This window comes from Xyrauchen texanus, chromosome 1 (genome assembly GCF_025860055.1).
Source record: "Xyrauchen texanus isolate HMW12.3.18 chromosome 1, RBS_HiC_50CHRs, whole genome shotgun sequence".
NCBI classification, from domain to species: domain Eukaryota; kingdom Metazoa; phylum Chordata; class Actinopteri; order Cypriniformes; family Catostomidae; genus Xyrauchen; species Xyrauchen texanus.
The window spans coordinates 14237311-14261672 of NC_068276.1; the positions used below are offsets into that span (position 1 = coordinate 14237311).

General features: G+C 42.9%; 1 protein-coding gene across 1 annotated transcript in view; it reads left to right on the forward strand.

Moving 5' to 3' along the window:
* The window catches only part of LOC127649599 (myocyte-specific enhancer factor 2A-like), a 46207-nt gene extending 22437 nt beyond the window's left edge, over positions 1–23770 (forward strand). The window contains exons 7-10 of the mRNA XM_052134790.1: positions 1834–1976; positions 21963–22080; positions 22171–22291; positions 23031–23770. Coding sequence (XP_051990750.1) covers positions 1834–1976; positions 21963–22080; positions 22171–22291; positions 23031–23358 — 710 coding nt within the window. The 3' untranslated portion in view covers positions 23359–23770. The remainder of the gene's footprint in view (positions 1–1833; positions 1977–21962; positions 22081–22170; positions 22292–23030) is intronic.
* The last annotated feature ends 592 nt before the right edge of the window (positions 23771–24362 follow it).

The following is a 24362-nucleotide window of genomic DNA, read 5'->3' on the forward strand; positions in this document are numbered from 1 at the left end:
CTCGCTGAATAGGTGTATGAAAGAACATATTATTGGAGATAAGATCGCATATCATCCACAAATCAGGAAAATTTTTATTGAAACAAGTAAGGGATACTGTACAGACAGACAGATGGCATAGCAAAATAAACCCTGACAGGGTGATCAGATCTTGTGCCAGCCTGAAGAATTTTATTTTGTGATAATGACCGACTGACTCTATTACATGGCAACTAACTAAATACATAAATATATAAACATAAAATATTGATTTGCGTTGAAATTATGACATTATGTGAGAAGAAATGTATCACTGAACAGCTGAAATCCAGAGTGTTGGTGTTTCTTTTGTAATTAATGACAGTCTGAATGCTCATTATACATTTTGCTACACTAATACTTGCCAAATAAATAAATGTGCATGATTGATGAGTTGATATTATTTTATTAGCTTACTTGTAGAGATTGCACAGTGACCCGAGAAGCAGGAAGTATGGCTCACAAAACCTGGATAAGCAGTCTGATAAGTGGATGTGCGGTTGTTACTGAGAAATATAAGACCACTAGATGGCACCATTGAACAATCAGAATGGAGTATTCCAGAGAGCCTTGTAATAAGTACACTTACTACTGGTATAGTAAACCATCTATGAAAGTACCAGAGAATGTATACAGTAAGAGATGCTTGTTTTTATGTCCTTTAATTCAACTCTGTATGGTAATCTCTGATGTTGATTGGTGAAGACACGAAATAAGGCCAATACCTGAGTTAGATAAGACTTATGTTTTTAAGGACTGCTAGTTCTGCATGCTAAAGTAGAAATAATCTTTATTAAAGGAATATTCCAGGTTTAATACAATTTTATGGAATAGTTCACTCAAAAATCATAATTTGCTCATCATTTACTCACCTTTTATGCCATCTGAGAGTCGTATGACTGTCTTCTGCAGAACACAAATAAAGATATTTTGATGGAGATATTATGTGTTTATATCCATACAATGCAAGTCAATGGGAATTCCAAACACTTTCTAACTCCAAAAAGGAGATACCCTAAAGGCACCCTAAAGGTAATCCATACGTTCTGAAGTGATGCAATCTGTTTTGTGTGAGAACAGACCAAAACAGCCTGATCACATGAATATTACGTGACCGTGGCAACATTTTTGGAAAACAAAATGATGTGCCTTATTACACGTTTTGCTGCAGTTTCCCACTGAAATGTTCAGAAGGGGCACCAAAAGCGAGTGTAATAAAAAACTAAATGCAAAACGAAAAGCCTATTTGTGTCAACCATATCATTTTGTGGCACTTCTATGATACTTTCGTTTCACCTGTCAGCGTACATGCTTGACTGGGCTCAAACCATGGTCTTCTGAGTTCAAACTCTATCAGGTGAGCTACCATGCAAGCTATTCACATTGGAGTAAGTGTGTAAATGTAGGTGGGTCTGTAATACAAGCATTAAAATGTTTATTTTTTTAGAGTACAATTTTTCTATATCATAACATAGCAGTGTGTAAGTAATAGTGCAAAAAAGACGTGTTTTTAATGTCATAATCAGCCGTTGTAGTCGGGATTTGTGTGAAGTGAAGTGTTTTTTCCGCCAGGAAACTGCGACAAAACATATAACGCCTCATGTAAAAGTCAGTTTGCAAAAATTACGTTATAGTAATGTTCATTCTATGAGACTAACTTGGACCAAAATGTATTGTAACTATTTTGAAAACTCCTGACACCAGATTAAATCAGTAGGGTTACAAAAAGTTGTACCTTTTTGATTACGGTTTACAATGTAAACCCACACAGCTCCAAACATGTTGTAATCTCTTCATTTATTATGCCTCATTCAGCCAATGGCTTTATCGGTGGTTCTGAAGGAAGCAGTATGGAAAGAGTCAAGTCTCAAACATTTCAAGTGTCGTCTACGATGGGCCACAAACCTGATCTGAGAGTGCTCATACCTCCTGTATGCAAGGACATTGTTTCTCCACTGGTAAGAGCTTCACCAGTCTCCAATTACCAACAAATCTCCAATGTCAATGAAACATTATGTTGTCCTGAAGAAGTAGTAGTTTTATTTATATAGTGCCTTTCCCAAGCACAGGGTCGCTTTACAATAAGTTGATATCATTATTACAATTACACAAAATACACATTCAACAGAAGAAAAAGTAACTATAACACCTCAGTGGGTTTCAGTGGGTTTCTTTAGCCACACTTCTCGTAGAGTGTGCTCGAACCTGCAAGGGGGTGGGCACGGCCTGGCTGTGGGACTTGAAAGTGGATAAAGAGGAGATATTATGAAGACTAAAGCCCTATTCGGACAGCTATTATTTTACATGGGGACGTGAGGTAATTCCAGCATTTACAGGGGCTAGTCAGTGATTTTATTGCCGTCCGAATCCAAAATGTCAGTGTTTTTCTCCCACCGCCCACGAGAAAATTCCAGCCACATTACATACTGCGTTTTGACAAACACCAAAGTCGTGTGGTAATTTAATTACTGTCCGAATCCACATCTCTGAATTTATAATCCAAAAGCCGTTTTGGAAATCCTTTTTGACTACTGCTAAGTGCCATACGTTTGCACTGCGCATGGTAACAGCTCTGGCATTTATGGAAAATTGTGAAAGTTGGAGGATTTTGTAACAGAAACTTTTAAAATAATTAATAATAATAAAATTACATCACCGCTCCACCACAGTGAGTGGGAAATTTTCTCCCCAATTTTGGAATGCCCAATTCTCGCTACTTACTAGGTCCTCGTCATGGCGTGGTTACTCACCTCAATCCAGGTGGCGGAGGACAAGTCTCAAATGTCTCCACTTCTGAGACAGTCAATCCGCACATCTTATCACGTGGCTTGCTATGCATGACACCGCAGAGACTCACAGCATGTGGAGGCTCGTGCTACTCTCCGCGATCCATGCACACTTACCACGTGCCCCATTGAGAGCGAGAACCACTTAATTGCGACCACAAGGTTACCCCGTGTGACTCTACCTTCCCTAGCAACTGAGCCTATTTGGTTGCTTAAGAGACCTGGCTGGAGTCATTCGGCACACCCTGGATTCGACCTCATGATTCCAGGGGTGGTAGTCAGCGTCTATACTTGCTGAGGTACCTAGGACCCCATGAGTGGGAACTCTTAAGTAGAAGGAAAAGAAATGAAGAGCCAGATAATTTAAACTTTTGAAATGGTCCATTATTATGGCAGTGTAACCGGTCCTGCTTGACCGCTCAGAGCGGGATTCAAACCGCTATCTCCGGCATGGGAGGCAGGTGCGCTAATGAGGAGGCTAAAGGCTACAACCTCTAGCATTAGTCAATATTGTGCCTCTTGAGGCCAGGGGAGTGAGGCTTACACATACCACATAGCTATCACATACCAGCTGGATCCCATATTTCCACCTTCACTTTTTAAACACTGACAGATAATTCCAAATGATGTCTTTCATTTTGATAGATAAAACATAAGAAATTTTTTTTATCATAGCTCCTCAAATGTCATTTTAACTATCTTTACTGTCTTTGATATATGCAGATTCTATATCTCCTTGCTTGCAATTGTGTGAGACGAAAAATGCGTACCCCCATTGACAGATTTATTTTGTTACGTTGATAAATAGTCTTGTCTCTACAGTTTCTTGATTCATTTAATTGCTCTTTGCAAGAATTTTGGCTTGGTCCGTATATGAAAATGTTCACTGTAAATGTCCGCTGCGTGGTTCACTCATGCTTTAAAAATTTAATTTTCACTTTAGCGTAATTCCAAACATATTTGTCACGGTTTGCGGATTGATGAATTTTCCATATAACAAGCACAACTGCAAACATGTGAACACATGAGTTTTATCACAGAGGAGCCATGAAAATGTACTTTAACTGACATCACCCTGAGAAACAATTGTCATCCGAATAGGGCTTTAGAGGTAGTGAGTTCCATAGCTTAGTAGAAACAAAACAGACCTACCACCTATGGTGGTATAAGGAAAATCGAAATCTAGGAATGGACAGAAAGCAAAGTTCAGTGGATCTGAGAGACCGAGTGGTGAGTTTATTGACCTTTCTGAAACAGTCCATAGGCGAAGAATGTAATTTTTGTCAAAAATGTATTGCATTATTTACAATTGTCAAATGGGTTTCCTGAATACTCCCCAATCTTCCATTGGGTGACAAACATAGTCCTGCCCCAAACTCCCACCATTGGTTAAACAAATTATGCTAAGTCAAAGCAATGTTTTGATAGTGCCACAGTGTTTAATCTGTCAATGAATAGCTGTCTATGAATAGCTTACATATAGTTACACAAATATGTTATACAATTACCCACTTTAAATATTTTTCTTGCAAGCAGTCAGAGAAAGGATATGAGCATTTGGTAAGGGATTTTGATAATATTTTATTTAAAAACCTTAAAAAAAAATTACTCATTGGCTAAGTCATCAAGAATTGAATAATATGTTTTATTTAATTTATATTGCCTAGTCTCTACATGTTAAAGGAATAGTTCACCCCAAAAATTATAATTATCTCATCATCTACTCACCCTCATGCCATCTCAGATGTGTATGAATTTCTTTCTTCAGCTAAACACTAACAAAGATTTTTAGAGGAATATCTCAGCTCTGTAGGTCCACACAATGCAAGTGAATGGTGATTAGGCATTTGTAGCTCCTAAAATCACATACAGGAAACACAAAAGTAACCCATAAGACTCCAGTGGTTAAATCTGTATCTTCAGAAGCGATTATAATAGGTATGGGTGAGAAACAGATAAAAATGTAAGTCTTTTATTTTTTACTCTAAATCTCCACTTTCACGCTCAATTTTACATCTGAAAGTCACATGTAGTGCCCGTTTAGTTTCACTTTCACATCTGAAAGAAAGACACATACAAGTCATACACATCTGTGATGGGATGAGTGTGAGTAAAAGATAAGAGAATTACATTTTTGGGTGAATTATCCCTTTATAGTTAATCTCATCCACATTAAGTTAGGCCCTCTAGTGGTTCAATGCCACATTACAGTCAAAATCATATACTTAAACCTGTTATTAAAGTGAAACTCAGTTTACAAGTACAGCTTTATTGAATTAAAAAAATCTAAATTGTCAAAAATGTATTTGGATTCTCAAGTCACACTGAAAAATATATGAATACCATTGTATTACATAACAAAATATCCAACCAAATGATGCTAGACCTTTTGATGCTAGACCAAACTTACTTCACCGTTATTAGCCATGTTTTGCTATTTTAACCCACTTGGATCAAGGTGATTTGTATAAAATCAGTTCCTCCACACATATGTCCTAGCAGAGTAACCACAGGTGTAGTGCACCTAACTAGTATGGTCACCGAACTATCTTAAGTTAGTCGACCCTTTCAAAAAATAACTACAGTTTTTTAACTGTAGTACAAGTGTGGTAAATTGGACACAGTATTACTGCAGTATTTGAAACTGCAGGAATACTGTGTCCAAATTAACAAATATGTACTGCAGTATAGAAAACCTGTTCCCCCTGAGGGCAGTGGTAGGTCCAGCCTAATGAGGGGGGACTCTACAAGTACGGCAACCGGGGAAGCGGGGCTGCCCGTGGGAAATGCAGGTCCGCCGACAGGGGGACCATACCGCGGGGAACACATCACAGGGAGTTTGCCTGGAAAGGGAACTAAGCCCGTGGAGCCCGACCCCAGTATAGAGCACCTGTGACTCGTAGTGGGTCTGGATGCAAATTGCTCCACTGAATTCGCAGGCCAGAAGGCTAGGGAGGAGAACATCCAGGGAGCGATGCTTAGTGGCTAACCTGGGATAGAAGGCACACTGGATAAACTTGGTGAAGGGCGCTGTGTGCAGGCGGAACACCTGGTCGGTTGTGCCACGTTAACGAGTTCTACCGGCTCGGACCTGACAAAACACGGGACGAGACCGACTCAACCCTGAGATTGTAAAAGCCCGTTGCTCTGCAGATGTCTGCTAAGGAGGTGCCATGGGCCAGTGCCCATGAGGATGCCACACTTCTCGTAGAGTGTGCTCGAACCTGCAAGGGGGCGGGCACGGCCTGGGTGTGATAGGCTAAAGAAATAGAATCAACGACCCAGTGAGCAAACCTCTGTTTGGGGACGGTGGAAAGGAAAGCAGACAAAGAGCTGCTCAGAACATCTAAAGCTCTGCGTGCGGTCCAAATATATATGCAAAGCACGTACCAGGAGGGCCGTCTTCAGGGAGAGGGCCTTGAGCTCAACTGAATCAAGCGGCTCGAAGGGGGGTCTCTGGAGGCCCGAGAGGACCACTGAGAGATTCCAGGAGGGGAATAGGCTAGGTCGGGGAGGGTTCAGTCTCCAGGCGCCTTTCAGGAACCTGATAATCAAGTCGTGCTTACCTAGGGACTTTCCATCTACTGCGTCGTGGTGGGCCGCGATAGCAGCTACATACACCTTCAAGGTAGAGGGGGGCAGCCTCCCCTCCAGCCTCTCCTGCAGGAATGAATGCACTGACGGAACTGCGCACCTCTGCGGGTCTTCGGCTCAGGTAGAACATCAGTTCACGAATAAGCGTCACTTTAGGGTGTAAAGTTGCCTGGTGGAGGGAGCTCTGGCTTGGTTGATCGTGTCTACGACTGCAGGTGGTAGATCCACTAAATCTTCCGCATCCCATCCAGGGGCCAGACGTGGAGATTCCAGAGGTCTGGGAGCGGGTGCCAGAGGGTGCCCCGTCCCTGAGAGAGAAGGTCCTTCCTCAGGGGAATTTTCAAGGGAGGTGCTGTCACGAGGAGCGTAAGATCCGAAAACCAGGCACTGGTTGGCCAGTAAGGGGCCACCAGGATGACCTGTTCCTCGTCCTCCCTGATCTTGCACAGCAAGAAGGCTCACTGGGGGAAATGCGTACTTGCGCAGCCCCCGGGGAGAGCTGTGTGCCAGCGCGTCTGTCCCGAGAGGAGCTCCTGTAAGGGAGTACCAGAGCAGGCAGTGGGAGTTGTCTTGGGAGGCAAAGAGATCTGTCTGTGCCTTGCCGAATTGGTCCACTCTCCGCTGGGTGAAACCTGCCACGACAGCGCGTCCGCTGTCATGTTGCGGTTGCTAGGGATGTGAGTGGTGCGCAGCGACCTGAGTCACGGCTGACTCCAAAGGAGGAGATGGCGGGCGAGTTGTGACATATGACGAGAGCGCACGCCGCCTTGGCGATACATGTACGCTACTGTCGCGGTGCTGTCTGAACGGATCAAGACGTGCTTGCCCCGGATTAGTGGGAGAAACCTCCGTAGGGCAAGAGATACAGCCAACAACTCTAGGCAGTTGATGTGCCGACGCTGCCGGGGTCCTTTCCAAGGGCCAGCGGCAGCATGCCTGTTGCACACGGTGCCCCAACCCTATTGAGAGGTGTCTGTGGTTACCACGACACGTCTGGACACCTGCTTTAAGGGGACTCCGGTCTGCAGAAAGCAGAGGTCTGTCCAAGGGTTGAAAGTCTGACGGCAAGAAGGGGTGATTGTCACACGATATGTGCCGTGGCGCCATGCTCATCTCGGGACTCGAGTCTGCAGCCAGTGCTGAAGTGGTCTCATATACATCAACCCGAGCAGCGCGGCCACGGCTGAGGACGCCCCAGGAGCCTCTGGAATTGTTTTAGAGGAACCGCTGTGCCGGGCTCGAAGAGAGCAAGGTACCTGAGCACTGACTGAGTGCGCTCATTGGTGAGACGTTATTGAGACTGAGTCTAACTCCATGCCGAGAAAAGAGATGCTGTGAACCGGGACGAGCTTGCTCTTTTCCCAGTTGACCTGAAGCCCTAGAAGGCTAAGGTGCCTGAGCACCTGGTCCCTGTGAGCGCACAATAACTCTCGAGAGTGAGCCAGGATGAGCCAGTCATCTAGGTAGTTGAGTATGCAGGTGCCCACTTCCCTTAAGAGCTGCCTCTGCGATCTTTGTGAAGACGCGAGGGGACAGGGACAGGCCGAAAGGGAGGACCTTATACTGATACACCTGGCCGTCGAATGCAAACCGTAGGAAGGGTCAGTATCGAGGCAGAATGGAGACATGGAAGTACGCGTCCTTCAGGTCTACCGCCACGAACCAATCTAGCTGTCAAATGCAGGTAAGAATCTGTTTCTGCGTGAGCATTTTGAACGGGAGTCTGTGTAAGTAACTTCTACACTTCATACATTTGCTGTTCTACGGTTTACTTAAAAACTTGACCAATGACAGCAAACTAGTTCTGTAAGTCAATTAAAATATTGAATTCACAACATAAATTGTGAAAGTGCTGAAATATGACTTTAAATATACTTCTTTCTTGTTACTTAGAAAACAAAACAATATGTAACAATAATGTTTTATTAATATTTTCAAAATAAAGTCTCATTTTGTAAAGATATAAATGTCTACATAGGAAATAGACAAATTGAAAGAACATATAGTAGGTTTCAGTGCACACTGAATCTGGTAAACCTTCATCCTGCACAATCTTAATCATCTAACAGGATGTGGCTGTCCACTTTACCTCATCAATCGTGAAGTCATATTCACATGATTCGCGCTGCTTTGAACTCCACATGAAAAGCAGTGCGTCATGTTTTGCTTTTAGCGCTGGCGACATAATGATACTTTATCCGAATAGTCTGGTAAGACAAAAGTGCAACGAGGTGCAGAGAAAACACTGGCTGTTGCCAATGAGTTTCTTGAATGTGGCTTAGTTTGCACAAAAAAATTCATTAAAAAATTAAAAAAATTTAACCACTTTGATTGCTGACACAGTATGTCGATTCTGACACATCGCAAAGGTTCTGCCCTATTCCAACCAGTGCGTTGTAATGCTTACTAAACTTGAGTAAATGAACATAAGAAATAAGGGAGGGACAACATCCAAGTTTTAGTAAGTCACTTGTATTTTTACCCTCAGTTTCAACACAAATTGTAACACAGCAGAGTAGGCCCAACACAATCCCCATAAACCCTCAAATCCCTATATAGTCCCAATAGTCATTAGATTCCAGGACAGGCTTCAAAGGCCGAATAGCAGTTGCCCTGTCTTTTTGCATGACAAAATTGTGAAAACAAAAAGAGTAGAAAATTACTTAGCCCAAGAAGTAATTCAAGCAGCAATACAAGCAATAATCCAAGCAAAAATCCAAGCAATAATCAAAGCAGCAATGCAAGCAGTAGTCCAAGGTATTACTCATGAATCCAAGATTTGCTCAAAGGCCCATAAGAGTGGTAGCCAATGAAGAGTCATACCAACGACAAAAAAATCAAAATAAATAAATAACCTCTGTGCATAAACACAAAACAAACAAAGACCATATGCTAACAACTAAATCCATGAAAATGCTAATTGTACAGGGGATAAAGCAAACAAATAAATACAATTACAAAGTACTTTCATTGAGCTTCAGAAAACATATTCCTCAAAATAGGGCAAAGGAGATGAAGAGGAAATCTTCACACCAAAAGCATCTCAAACTTCTTTTTCATTTTATAGTGGTTGGCAAACCAGCTAATTGTGCATATCCACGAAAGGGAAAAAACTAAACAAACCCCAAGAAACTAAATCCTACCAAACAAGCCTGTTTCCATTAAATATCTTAACAGAGCATTGTGTACACTTGGGTCTTTCAGTGCATTTTGGAATACGTTTTCCCTCTCATATGCGGAGCAATAAATCAGCACATGTTCAACTGTCTCCGGGAGGCCACACTGTGCACAACACTCAGATTCACTTGTCCCAAAGACAAAAAGAGAATGGTTAAGGAAGGTATGCCCAATACGCCACCTGAATATTAAGATTCAACTTTATTGTCATTGTGCAGAGTACAGAGCCAATGAAATGCAGTTGTTTTCACATATCCCAACTAAGCTAGGATCAGAGCGCAGGGTCAGCCATGAAACAGCACCCCTGGGGCAGATAGGGTCAAGGGCCTTGCTTAAGGGACCAACAGTGGTATCTTGGCAGTGCTGGGGCTTGAACCCCTGACCTTTTGGTCAGTAACCCAGAGCCTTAACCGCTGAGCCACCAACCCTAACTTTAGTTTGACAGTTGACGTCAGAAGTTGACATACACTAAAGTCACTAAAACTCGTTTTTTAACCACTCCACAGATTTAATATTAGCAAACTATAGATTTGGCAAGTCATTTAGGACATCTGCTTTGTGCATGAATATAGTAATTTTTCCAACAATTGTTTACAGACAGATTCTTTTGTAATTGACTATATCACAATTACAGTCGGTTAGATGATTACATACACTAAGTTAACTGTGCTTTTAAGCAGCTTATTTTCTTTCAAGCCTTTAGACAATTAGCTTCTGATAGGAGGTGTACTGAATTGGAGGTGTACCTGTGGATGTATTTTAAGGCCTACCTTCAAACTCAGTGCCTCTGCTTGGCATCATGGGAAAATCAAAAGAAATATGCCAAGACCTCAGAAAAACAATTGTGGACCTCCACCAGTCTGGTTCATCCTTGAGAGCAATTTTTAAATGCTTGGAGGTACCAGGTTCATCTGTACAAACAATAGTACTCAAGTATAAACACCATGGGACCACGCAGCCATCTTACCATTCAGGAAAGAGACACATTCTGTCTACTAGAGATGAATGTAGTTTGGGGCAAAAAGTGCAAATCAATCCCAGAACAACAGCAAAGGACCTTGTGAAGATGCTGGAGGAAACATGTTGACAAGTATCTATATCCACAGTACAATGTGTCTATATCGACATAACCTGAAAGTCTACTCAGGAAGGAAGAAGCCACTGCTCCAAAAACAGTTTGCAAATGCACATGGGGACAAAGATCTTTTTCTATAAATGTCCTCTGGTATAATGAAACAAAAATGTAACTGTTTGGCCATAATGACCATCATTTTGTTGATTGAAAGGGTGAGGCTTTCAGGCCGAAGAACACCATCCCAACCGTGAAGCATGGGGGTGGAAGCATCATGTTGTGGGGTGCTTTGCTACAGGAGGGACTGGTGGACTTCACAAAATTGATGGCATCATGAGGAAGGAAACGTATGTGGATATATTGAAGCAACATCTTAAGACATCAGCAATGAAGTTAAAGCTCGGTCGCAAATGGGTCTTCCAAATGTACAATGACCCCAAGCATACCTCCAAAGTTGTGGCAAAATGGCTTAAAGGGTAACTAAACCCCTGCTCAGAGTCTGACTCCACCCACTAGCAATATTTGAAAAATGCTGGCAAAGTGGGCAGACACCAGCGGGGATAGAGGGGACGAAACGAGGGCTGGGCTGAGCGGGGGGGTGCACCTGAGACCCGTAGTGACGGATTAATTGACAGCTGCTGTCAGACTCTAAAATGGAGAGTGACTGGAGTGGTAATTTTCTCCAGGAGTATTACTATTATGTTATTATTATACCTCACACGGTCGCAAGACGACATATACATGAATCTGATGAGTTTTATCGAGTTGATGTCAATAGCGCGCGCTCTGTAGGCATATTCATATTTTGCCGCTATGTGAAAAAATCCAGCAAATGCGCCGGCGCGTTTGTCTACCCCAGAGGATTAACTTTAGCCTAACCATAAATTGTGATTCAAATATATATGATCACTCACCTCAAGACGCCGCTGCGGTGGTGGAGTCCATGCAGGAGGAGCAGCGTTTGGCACTGCGTCGCTTTTCAGCTGAAGCTGTTTGGAGAAGCCCATTTCCACCTCCATTGCGTTGGAGAAGCAATCCCGCGTAAAATGCAGTTTGCACACTCCTACAGCTCTAGGCGGGAACTCATGGTCTTCCAGGCCAAGGACATGCAACCACTGGCTCTAATTTCCAAGTCTGCTGGAAAGCTATACAGTCCAGCAGTGCTGTTGCAACCAGCAACACTACACCTACGTACCATCCTGACCACTGTACTAAATACAGATAATCTACGCTAACTTGAAGCTATCCTAACTGACGCAATACTATGCTACTAACTAACTATGCTTCTAACAATACTACACTAACAAATATGCTAATTAACTACCTAGACTACACAAAATAATCTAAATAACTATATAAATGCTATGCTAAATAGATGCTAAAATACTCTATCCTGATTGTTTTCAATACTCGCAATTCCAACTCCTGACTCGCTACAGTGGTTTTGACGAAACGTGATGGTTTTTATACTGCCATGGGTGTGGTAGCTTGTACCAAGGGCGTGGTGAGCTGGAACCTGCTTACGTCAGCTGTCACCGGTTACGTCACGAAGTACCGCAAACAGCCAATAGGAAAATTCAACTGCAGTAGCCACCGTTCAACCTGAAGAGGGCAGCACTCAGACGTTTTTACACCATATATTGTAGAATTAAAACACTTTATACATAAATGTCAAAAAAATTACTTGAATCAATGACCAGTACTAATAAAGCCCCATTCTTACAGATCATTAACTAAAAAAAGTTGGTTTAGGGTTTAGTTACCCTTTAAGGACAACAGAGTCAAGGTATTGGAGTGGCCATCACAAGGCCCTGACCTCAAACCGATAGAAAATTTGTATTCTTTTTTGCATTTGTCTAATATTTTCTTTATATGAAAAGCTAATTTAAGATTTTAATCCATCCACACCCCCAAAAACCTAATCATTGAAACTTGTTCTAATGAGTTTTCTTCTTCTTTGAACTCAAACTTTGAAACTTGACTTGCATTTTGTTTCTACTGAAAGCCCCATTTATTTGCTTCAACCTTCTTCAACCCCAATCTGCAAGCTTCTTTCCACATATGGTACATATGGTATCTGTCCTCTTTTCCACAGTGCTCCATAATCTGCAAATAGGGATTTCCCTATCCCTTGTCCTATCTTAGAGTAGATATTATTTATCATAATATTGAACAGGATTGGGCTACATAAACTGCCTTGAGTGCCGTTATCTAATAAGTGTATCTTTGAATAGCATGATCCAACCCTGACCTGTATAGTTTGACCAAATAAAGAAATCCATGATCCAATTATATAACCTCCCTTTAATACCAATTCTGTCCAATTTAATTTAAAGTCCCTCCTTCCACAGCATATCATAAGCTTTTTCTACATTGAAAAACATTCCCACTAACACTTCTTTATTAATTAATGCCTTTCTGATTTCAGACTCTAAACATATAATAGAATCCATTGTGTTGTGACCTTTCCTAAAACCACTTTGATGTGGACACAAATAAATCCTACCATATCATTTAATCTAGCTATACCATTCATTCCATTATTTTACATAAGTTAGATGTTAAAGCAATTGGTCTATAATTAGCTGCTATAGAATGGTTAGCTATAGGAATAATCACTCCATGTTTCCAAGAAGAGGGAAGCTTTTCTATCTCCCATACTTTATTCAAAGATGTAAAATAGTATTCAACGATACATCTGATAAATGCTTTATCATTTCATTGCATATGTCATCTTTTCCTGGAAATGTATATCTTACCCCTGACAATACCTTCTTCAGTTCATACAATGCAAAATTTACATCCAAAATGCATCCAGAAGGCCTTCTTTGGACCAGGATATCAGAATTGTCTCTCATAATTTGTTCTCTTTGTGTTTTCATGTCCTATGATATATTACTATTGCTGTGTACCTTAACAAGGTACACAGCTCTTGGCTTTTACCAAGATCTCTGCTTTTTCACTGTCAGAAATTATATATTTATTCCTGTCTATTATTACATGTATACTCCTGTGTATTTGAATCCCTCTCATCTTCCTAATCATGCCCCACAATTCACTTATGTCTACATTTTCACCGATTTCATCTCAAAATTGTCTCCAGTAATCTCTTTTAGCAGCCCAAATTACTTTTCTAACAACTGTCTGAGTTCACAGAGTTTTCTTTACCTTTCTCAGTGCTCCATTTCTGATTGTAATGACCTCACTGCATTTCTCTGTCCACAACGCCACAGCCTTCTTTCTCCTCTCCCCTGACTTTCTCCTGATTATCTCTTCAGCTGTGCTACAGAGAATTTCTTTTAATGTAACTCCTCTATATTATTTCTCATTCCTAACATCTTAGTTTCACTTAATTCTTTAAAATTATCACAAAACGTTTTAAATTTCCACTAGGAATTTTCTCTTCTAGACATTATTCCACTTCTATCCCTATTCTGCATCTGATGGGGTAATGATCACTACCCAAAGTACTTTGGTCTAGTACATCTCATGTGCTTTATCTAGCCAGACTTTATGACACAATTGTTAAATCTATTGCCGAATTGTGCCCCCGAGCTTCTTCTATCCTTGTTGCTCTTCCATCGTTTAAGCACACTAGGCCATTGCAATCTAATATTTCTTTCACAATGTATCCATTAGGTGCACTGCCCCATAAAGTACTATGTGTGTTAAAATCAATGCATCACACCATTTGAAGTTGCCCTGACCCCTCATTTTTTGTATTACGTTTTTTTTAGTCTATCACATGGATTATAAAAATGTATCACTCTTACACTCTTGTTTAATTACTCTTGTCCATACCTCCACCACTTCTACCACCCTAAATCCTACTCATTGTTTAATGAAAGTCTCTACTCCACCACCCTTACCATTATTCCTATCCTTACATACTGCTTAATACCCTTGAACCACAAAATTTAAGTGAGATTTCAACCAAGATTCTTGAACAAAAATAAGACACATAAGACAATCCCTCCATTGCCTTAACATTTTGTATTTTGACAGTATTCTTTCTTACCTGACATCCTCCATATCCAGCACTATGTTTTCCCCCACAGTTGCAACACTTAGGTTTCACTCTTTCCTCACACTTCCTATACTCATTATCTCTGCCACATCTTGCACAACGATGCTTTCCTTTACATACAGTCACCACATGACCATATTTTTGACACTTATAACATCTCAGTGGGAGAGGTATATATGGCCTTACTGTGGAACACACAACTCCTATAAACATGCTTTCTGGCATTTTTCCCTCATAAAAATGCAACATCACAGAGAGGCTGTCAATCTTTTCCTTATTTCTGATGTATTTTAATCGCCTAGTGTCAATCACTGTAGCTCCTGTTATGCTTTTCTTAATAACATCCATAGTAAGGTATTCTGGGCCCCCTGACCGTAAATTTGTTAGGGCCCTTTTCCTATTAAAAAAATACATTTTAGAATTTGTTGTGGCACACACCTGGACCTGTGGGATACTGCAATCAGACTACAGATTTAATTCATAGATTGCAGCGATACTGTAATCAGACTGCAGATTTATTTCATAGATTGCAGCGATATTGTAATCAGACTGCAGTTTTGATGCATAGATTGTAGCGATACCGTAATCAGACTGCAGATTTATTGCAAAGATTGCAATCAGACTGCAGTTTTGCTGCATAGATTGTAGCGATACTGTAATCAGACTACAGATTTAATTAATAGATTGCAGCGATACTGTAATCAGACTACAGATTTAATTCATAGATTGCAGCGATACTGTAATCAGACTGCAGTTTTACTGCATAGATTGCAGCGATACTGTAATCAGACTACAGATTTAATTCATAGATTGCAGCGATACTGTAATCAGACTGCAGTTTTACTGCATAGATTGCAGCGATACTGTAATCAGACTACAGATTTAATTCATAGATTGCAGCGATACTGTAATCACACTGCAGTTTTACTGCATAGATTGCAGCGATACTGTAATCAGACTGCAGTTTTGCTGCATAGATTGCAGCGATACTGTAATCAGACTGCAGTTTTGCTGCATAGATTGCAGCGATACTGTAATCAGACTGCAGTTTTGCTGCATAGCTTGCAGCGATACTGTAATCAGACTGGAGTTTTGCTGCATAGATTGCAGCGATACTGTAATCAGACTGCAGATTTATTGCATAGATTGCAGCGATACTTTAATCAGACTGCAGTTTTACTGCATAGATTGCAGCGATACTGTAATCAGACTGCAGTTTTACTGGATAGATTGCAGCGATACTGTAATTAGACAGCAGTTTCAGTCTGCAGTTTTACTGCATAGATTGTAGCGATACTGTAATCAGACTGCAGTTTTACTGCATAGATTGTAGCGACACTGTACTGCATAGATTGCAGCGATACTGTAATCAGACTACAGTTTTACTGCATAGATTGCAGCGACACTGTAATCAGACTGCAGATTTACTGCATAGATTGCAGCGACACTGTAATCAGACTGCAGATTTATTGCATAGATTGCAGTGATACTGTAATCAGACTGCAGATTTACTGCATAGATTGCAGCGATACTTTAATCAGACTGCAGTTTTACTGCATAGATTGTAGCGATACTGTAATCAGACTGCAGATTTACTGCATAGATTGCAGAGATACTGTAATCAGACAGCAGTTTCAGTCTGCAGTTTTACTGCATAGATTGTAGCGATACTGTAATCAGACTGCAGTTTTACTGCATAGATTGTAGCGACACTGTACTGCATAGATTGCAGCGATACTGTAATCAGACTGCAGTTTTACTGCATAGATTGCAGCGACACTGTAATCAGACTGCAGATTTACTGCATAGATTGCAGCGACACTATAATCAGACTGCAGTTTTACTGCATAGATTGCAGCGATACTGTAATCAGACTGCAGTTTTGCTGCATAGATTGTAGCGATACTGTAATCAGACTGCAGTTTTACTGCATAGATCACAGCGATACTGTAATCAGACTGCAGTTTTACTGCATAGATTGCAGCGATACTGTAATCAGACTGCAGTTTTACTGCATAGATTGCAGCGATACTGTAATCAGACTGCAGTTTTACTGCATAGATTGTAGCGACACTGTACAGCATAGATAGCAGTTTTACTGCATAGATTGTAGCGACACTGTAATCAGACTGCAGTTTTACTGCATAGATTGCAGCGACACTGTAATCAGACTGCAGTTCTCTTACGAGAGGTTCTCTCGTATTGCGTAAGCTAGCTTACGCTACGGGAAAGATTCATCTTTTCTGAGATATTGAAGCCAAAAAATTATCCTTAATTTTGTATCCATTGTCAACGCAGTGCAGCAGCTGCATACCTTGAGCGGGCTAGCTAGCGAGCTCATTGGTTGCTCTGCGGCAACTGCTGCAGCCTATAGATGAACTTGAGTGAACTCGCGTCCAATGACAGGCGCCCGCACCGTCACTGTATCAAAGCCCGCCAGAATGGGCGTGGCTAGATTGCATATAAGCGTAAGTTCTTAGGCTGGAACCCTGATTTTCATCTATTCAGTGAAGCTCTTCGCATCTCTGAACTGCAGAAGCCGCGTCGCCGTTCGAGGGGCATCTAGCAAGCTTGGACAGCGCTCGAAGAAGCCGGCCGACTTCGCCACCTTAAGCCATCCTGCGAGCAACGCCATCCGGCGACGTATCCTTTGAGCAAGCTAGTTCCTCAGCGAACTTCACAAAAAGAGCAACGAGCGTCTTTTTAAAGATGCCTCGCACCACCTGCGCCTCATGCCGCGCCCCTCTCAGCGCCGGAGACCGCCACCTCATCTGCGCTCTCTGCCTGGGACTGAAACATGCAGAGCTCGCCCTCGCTGACGGCGGATGCGACCTCTGCGAGGAGCTTCCGATGTCGACCCTGCGGGCTCGACTTGAAGCACTCAAAACTGAAGCCGCCGCGCCGCCTTTCGTTTCGCCGCGCAGAAAGAAGCGCCGCTCCCAAAGGCTGCCGGAACAGGTGTTAGAAGCGACTACCTCACCGGAGCCTCTCCCTCGAGCCTCGCTTTCACCCTCCCCGCCCCCCCGGGACGCGCAGTTGTCGCCTGCGGTCTGATTACAGTGTCGCTACAATCTATGCAGTAAAACAAATCGGTTACCTAACGTAACCTCGGTTCTCTCTAGATGAGGGAACGAGTATTGCGTAAGCTAGCTTACGCTACGGGAAAGATTCATCTTTTCTGAGATATTGAAGCCAAAAAATTATCCTTAATTTTGTATCCATTATCAACGCAGTGCAGCAGCTGCATACCTTGAGCGGGCTAGCTAGCGAGCTCATTGGTTGCTCTGCGGCAACTGCTGCAGCCTATAGACGAACTTGAGTGAACTCGCGTCCAATGACAGGCCAGCGCCGTCACTGTATCAAAGCCCGCCAGAATGGCCGTGGCTAGAGTGCATATAAGCGTAAGTTCAGTAGGCTGGAACCCTGGTTTTCATTGAATGAAGCGAAAATCGCCGTGGGCGCGAGCACGGCCGGCTACGCAATACTCGTTCCCTCATCTAGAGAGAACCGAGGTTACGTTAGGTAACTGATTCGTTCTCTTCACGAGAGGTTCTCTGCATATGCGTAAGCTAGCTTACGCTACGGGAACCCATTGTCAACGCCGTGCGCGCCAAGCATCCACTGCATGAGCCCCGGGGGTGGGGGGACCTGGAGGAACCCTTGTGAGTGGGGGAATAATATTTGGCCGGCAAGAGTGCGGGCCAGTGTGTGTGTAATACATAAGCACATAGTGGGAAGGGAAAGACAGAGCGGCGGTGCCGGTCTGTGTGGAATGTGTCCCGTCAGTGCAGCTCACCAGGGAGCTGTAGCATATTAAACCACTAGTAGTTTTGCCTACAGAGCGGGCACTTCCAGATTGTAAAATCTGACAAAGGTGGAGGGGGAAGCCCAGCCCGCTGCCACACATGTCGTGAATGGAAATCCCGCTGGACCATGCCCACGAGGAGGCCATACCTCTAGTGGAGTGAGCCCTAATGCCTAACTGGCATGGTAGGTCTTTTGACGCGTACGCGGCAGCAATAGCGTCCACTATCCATCTAGACAGTGTCTGTTTCGAGGCGGCGAAACCTTTGGTGCGCCCTCCGAACGAAACGAGAAGCTGCTCAGAGCGTCTGAAAGAGGCGGAGCGCGCAGTATACAATCTCAGTGCTCTGACTGGGCAAAGGAGATTGGCGTCGCGTTCGCTATCGGATGCTGGCAGCGCCGATAGGGAAATGATTTGTGCTCTGAAAGGAGTACCGATCACCTTGGGGACATAGCCGTGTCTAGGCTTTAAAATGACCTTGGAGTCACTTGGTCCAAACTCAAGACACGCAGCGCTGACAGACAGCGTGAAGGTCTCCCACACGTTTAACTGATGACAGGGCAGTTAGAAAAACGGTTTTGAGTGAAAGGTATTTCAAATCCACGGATTGAAGCGGTTCGAAAGGGGGCTTTCATAGCTTCGAGAACTACGGAAAGATCCCAGATAGGAACCGATGGGGGCGCGGGGTTCATCCTTCTAGCTCCCCTGAGGAAGCGGATGACCAGCTCGTTTTTCCCAGTGACTGGCCGTGCAGGGGTTCAGCGAACGCCGCGACGGCCGCCACGCACACTTTGAGCGTGGATGGGGATCTGCCCTTATCCAGCAGCTCTTGTAAAAACACGAGCAGCGACGACACCCCACATGTCCGTGGGTCCAGGTCTCTGTCGGTGCACCATTTTGAAAACACAGACCATTTGGACGCATAGAGTCTTCTCGTGGAAGGGGCTCTAGCATGTATGATAGTGTTTATTACTCCTTATGGCAAAGCGACGGGTAGTCGTTGATCACCCACGTGCAGCGCCCAGCCTCTGGGTGGGGATACCAGATCGTGCCGCGAGCTTGAGAGAGGAGATCTGCTCTCACTGGAATGGGCCACGGGGCTGTCAGTGACAGCTGCGTAAGCTCCGGGAACCATGTCTGATTCTCCCAGCGGGGCTATGAGGAGCACCGAGTGACGTGTTTCCTGATCCTCTGCATTACCTGTGGCAATAGCGAGACGGGAGGGAAGGCGTAAAGCAGGCGGTTGGGCCAGTCCTGGGCCAGCGCGTCCTCGCTTTTCGAGAAAAATACTGGGCAGTGAGAGTTCTCTTCTGATGCAAAGAGGTCTATCTCTGCTCTGCCGAATATGCTCCATAACTTCTGGACTGTTTGAGCGTGCAGGGACCATTCCCCTGGGGAAATATTGTCTCTGGACAGTCTGTCTGGGCCGTCGTTCAGGTGGCCTGGCATGTGCGTCGCCCTCAGCGAGTGCAGGTGGCACTGGGACCAACTAAGTATGCGTTTTGTCAGATGGAAGAGGTTTCTGGATCTGACACCGCCCTGATGGTTTAGATAGGATACCACAGATCTGTTGTCCGAACGGACCAGGACGTGGTGACCCTGAATGACCGGGAGGAAGCGCACGAGCGCGTACTCGACCGCTATCATTTCCAGACAATTTATGTGAAGGAGCTTTTCCTGAACTGACCATAGGCCAAAAACCGGAGAGCCCTCGCAGACCGCGCCCCAGCCCGTGTTGGACGCGTCTGTCAAGATGACTTTTCGGCGAGATACAGCTCCCATCGTCACTCCCCGCTGATACCATTCGGCCACTGCCCAGGGCTGCAGAGCTGAGATACAGGTCTGAGTCACTCTGATCGGCTGGCGGCCCGTGGCCCAAGCCCGGCGAGACGCGCGGGTGGTTAGCCAATGCTGAAGCGGGCACATGTGCAGTAAACCCAGCTGAAGTACTGCTGCGGCTGAGGCCATGTAACCTAGCATTCTCTGAAATTTTTTCAGAGGCGTGAGGCTGTTCATCTGAAAGGACGCGGCTAGTCGCTGAACACGGTGCGCGCTGTGTAGATAAGCGAGCTGTCATCGCCATGGAGTCTAGTTCTATTCCAAGGAAGGAAATTGCCTGACTGGGCTGTAGTGAGCTCTTGGTCCAATTGACTGCAAGACCCAAACTGTTCAGATAACTGAGGAGAACTGTCCTGTGAGACAGAAGCTCCGTATTTGACTGTGCCAAAATCAGCCAATCGTCCAAATAGTTCAGAATTCGCAAGCCCTGACTCCGCAGGGGTGCGAGCGCCGCATCCATGCACTTCGTGAAAGTACGGGGTGCTAAAGACAGGCCGAACGGAAGGACGGTGTATTGATAAACCTGGCCGTCGAAGGCGAATCTCAAGAATGGCCTGTGATGGGGATTTATCTGAATCTGAAAGTAGGCATCTTTCAGATCGAGAGAAATAAACCAGTCCCCCTGGCGCACATGCGCGAGGAGTTTCCTGATTGTAAGCATTTTGAACGGTCTTTTTGCGAGCACCTTGTTCAAAACCCTGAGCTCTAATATTGGTCTGAGGGCGCCGTTTTCACACGGAAAGTGTGAAGTATGCAAATACATTTTGTCTCCATTTTGAACAGTATTTTTTCTGTTTTTGTTATTTAAATCCTAACAAACTTCACATACAGTTTGTGAGAAAACACATATTTAATGATATTGAAAATACTCGTTATAAAATGAATTGTAAATCAATTAATCCTTACAAATATATGTATATTGTTTCCTTAATACTAGGGATAGTTCACCCAAAAATTAAAATTCTCCTCATTTTACTCACCCTCATGCCATCCCAGATGTGTATGACTTTCTTTCTTCTGCAGAACACACATTTTTAGAAGAATATCTCAGCTCTTTAGGTCCGTACAATGCTAGTGAATGGTGACCAGACCTTTGTATCTCCAAAAAGCATATAAAGGCAGCATAAAAGTAATCCATATGACTCCAATGGTTAAATTCATGTCTTCTGAAGAGATATGATAAGTGTGGGTGAAAAAATATAAATATTTAAGTAATTTTACTATTAATCTTTAACTTTCACTTCCACTTTTTCACTTTATTTTTGGAGTTATTGCAATCTTCGTGCATATGGTCGGGGCTAGTCAAAAAGAAAAAAATTACTTTTATATGTTTCTAATGTTTCTAATCCACATATCCACTAAACCTGTCGTATTGCTTCTGAAGATATGGATTGAATCACTGGAATCTTATAGATTACTTTTATGATGCCTTTATGTTATATTTGGAGATTCATGGTCACAATTTGCTTGCATTGTGAGAACCAAAAGAGCTGAGATATTCTTCTAAAAAATCTTTATTTGTATTCTGCTGAAGAAAGAAAGCCACACACATCTGGGATAGCATGAACGTGAGTAAATGATGAGAGAATTTTCATTTTTGTGTGAACTATCCCATTAACACTTTATTGCTGATTTAAACCTTAGAGAATAAACAACACCCAGTCCAGTAAATCACTGAGCACGCCGGTGGTTTCCGTGACAACACCCAGTCTGCCTCCCCAGGACCTTGTGTACTCAGCCATGACCTCATCATTCAATACAGGTAAGCAGCCCACCACACACCCATACAGCAATTGATAATTTTTCAGCTGACAACATTGTTTTACAGCTCTCTTTTTTTCTTTTCTTACAGATTATGAATTGAACAGTCCAGAGCCCAGTACCTTATACAGCTTCAGTTCACCAGAGGGCATCGCATCAGGGTTGTCACGGCAACATAGTCAGCATGGTCAGCCAGGGTTCAATACTCAGAGGTGAGACAAAGAGGAGATCTAGAAGAGTGTTGTCACATTATGATCCGTAATGAGCATGCATTTAAGTATTAAAGGAACAGTTCACTCAAAAATGACAATTCTGTCAGTTTGCTCAACCTCCTTTCGTTCAAAACATGCATGCTTTTTTTTTTTTTCATGGAGCACAAATGGAGATATTTAGCCGAATGTCCAGGCAGCTCTTTTGTACAGTAGTGAAAGATGATGTAGATAACACATTACACATACTGTAGATAACTAATATTGGCATTATATTCATGCTGTCTCCAAGCTGTGCCTGGTTTCTCCCAAGATTATTTTTCTCAATTAATTAATATCTGATGAAGATGGTTTCCTTGCCACAGTGCTTACTGGGGGCCTAAAGACAAATACTTAAAAAAATATATATATATATATATTTCAAACACGCTTTTCATTTAATATGCTCAATGAGGACTTTAAGACATTATTACAACACAATGTTCTGTAAATCTGGTTTGAAATGATGTATGTTGTAAAAAGCGCTTTACAAATAAAAATGACTTCATACATACTTTCTAGCTCCAAAAGGACAGAAAAGCTCCATTGAAGTTGTCCATATTACTCATGCACTTTGTTCCAAGTCTTTTCTAGTTTTCTAATCAAAATGAGGACGAGTAAATTATCACTTAATTTGTATTTTTAAGTGAACAATTCCTTTGAGACACAAATTACATGGCTGATCTGGCCATTCTTTTTCCAGAGGCACACAGGCCTCTGACCCCTCCAGCAGCTCCATCACCATCAAAACAGAGCCCATCTCCCTACCTAGAGAACATGCAGCCCACTGTATCTACACCTCCATCCACACTATGCAGCTGCCCAACTCCAGACATGAAGTGGGTCGTTCTCCTGCGGAGAGCTTCAGCTCCTCTGGTAGTTCATATGAGAGTAGCGACCGTGAGGACCAGCGAGTGGACTTTCAGTTGGTCACTGCTACCCCAGGACAAGGTACTAGAATATCACCAGGGACAGAGGACCAGGAAGATCCATCCATCAAACGCATAAGAACAGACAGCTGGGTGACTTAGCACCACAACTAGTTCAAAGGAAATCTCAAAAAGTCTGTTTCTGTCAACATGGGCACTGATGTATTCTGCTATGTACAGCCAGCAAACAATGTGAAGGCTGTGATCACAGCGGTGTCTCTGAAAAAGACAAATGAAATGCAAAGACAGCTATATTGTATATGTGAGAGGGACAGTATTTAGTCATTTATTGTTTTAGGATCCACATTTTTACAGTGTTCAAAATCCAATTTATGAATTGTCCTGAGATGTTTCGGTCAGCAGAGGAGGCTTTGCTGTATTTTTTTGCAGAACAATAGTTTTTGTAACCAAAATGTGTTGTTTTTATCTTTCGTATTTTTATCTTGTGTGATTCCTCTATCAAAGCCATGTAAATATTTATTGAGACACACTGTTATCCAGTGTATGAGTTTTGATGCCCTAGTGATCATGTGTTATACCATAAAGTGTTAGATTGAGATTCCAACTCAAGAATACCTCTTTATGTTAATGCACAAAACAATTAAGGAGAAGCTTCAATCTATCATTGAGGGCCAGGCAATCAAAACACATGCACACGTCTCACTCTCTGAGGTCTGGCCCCCGTTATTTCCCCCGTCTCTCACTGCAAACACAGAAAGAGAAAGACGGTGAGAACCCTTACCACTTACTCTCTTTCCAGATGAACGCTGGATCATGCCCTCACCTCCACAGAGTGTTTTTTTGGTAGGCATGTTTTAGATGAACTTCTGGTGTATCTGTTTTTCAGTCCGGTGAACTTTCACACAGGAGTCACCCAAATGACAATAATGCCTGCACTCAATACCAACAAAGCAATATGCCTCATAAACTTGGAACCATAATTTATTTTTAAAGTCATAATGAAACTACATTCGTAACCCATTTTTTTTTCGTGACTTATTTATGAGTGAAATAGGTTATTAAATGTTTGGCAGGATTTTATCTATCAGGAATGGATTACATCATATATAATGGGTGTTCCATACCAGAATTGAGTTTGCAGTCAA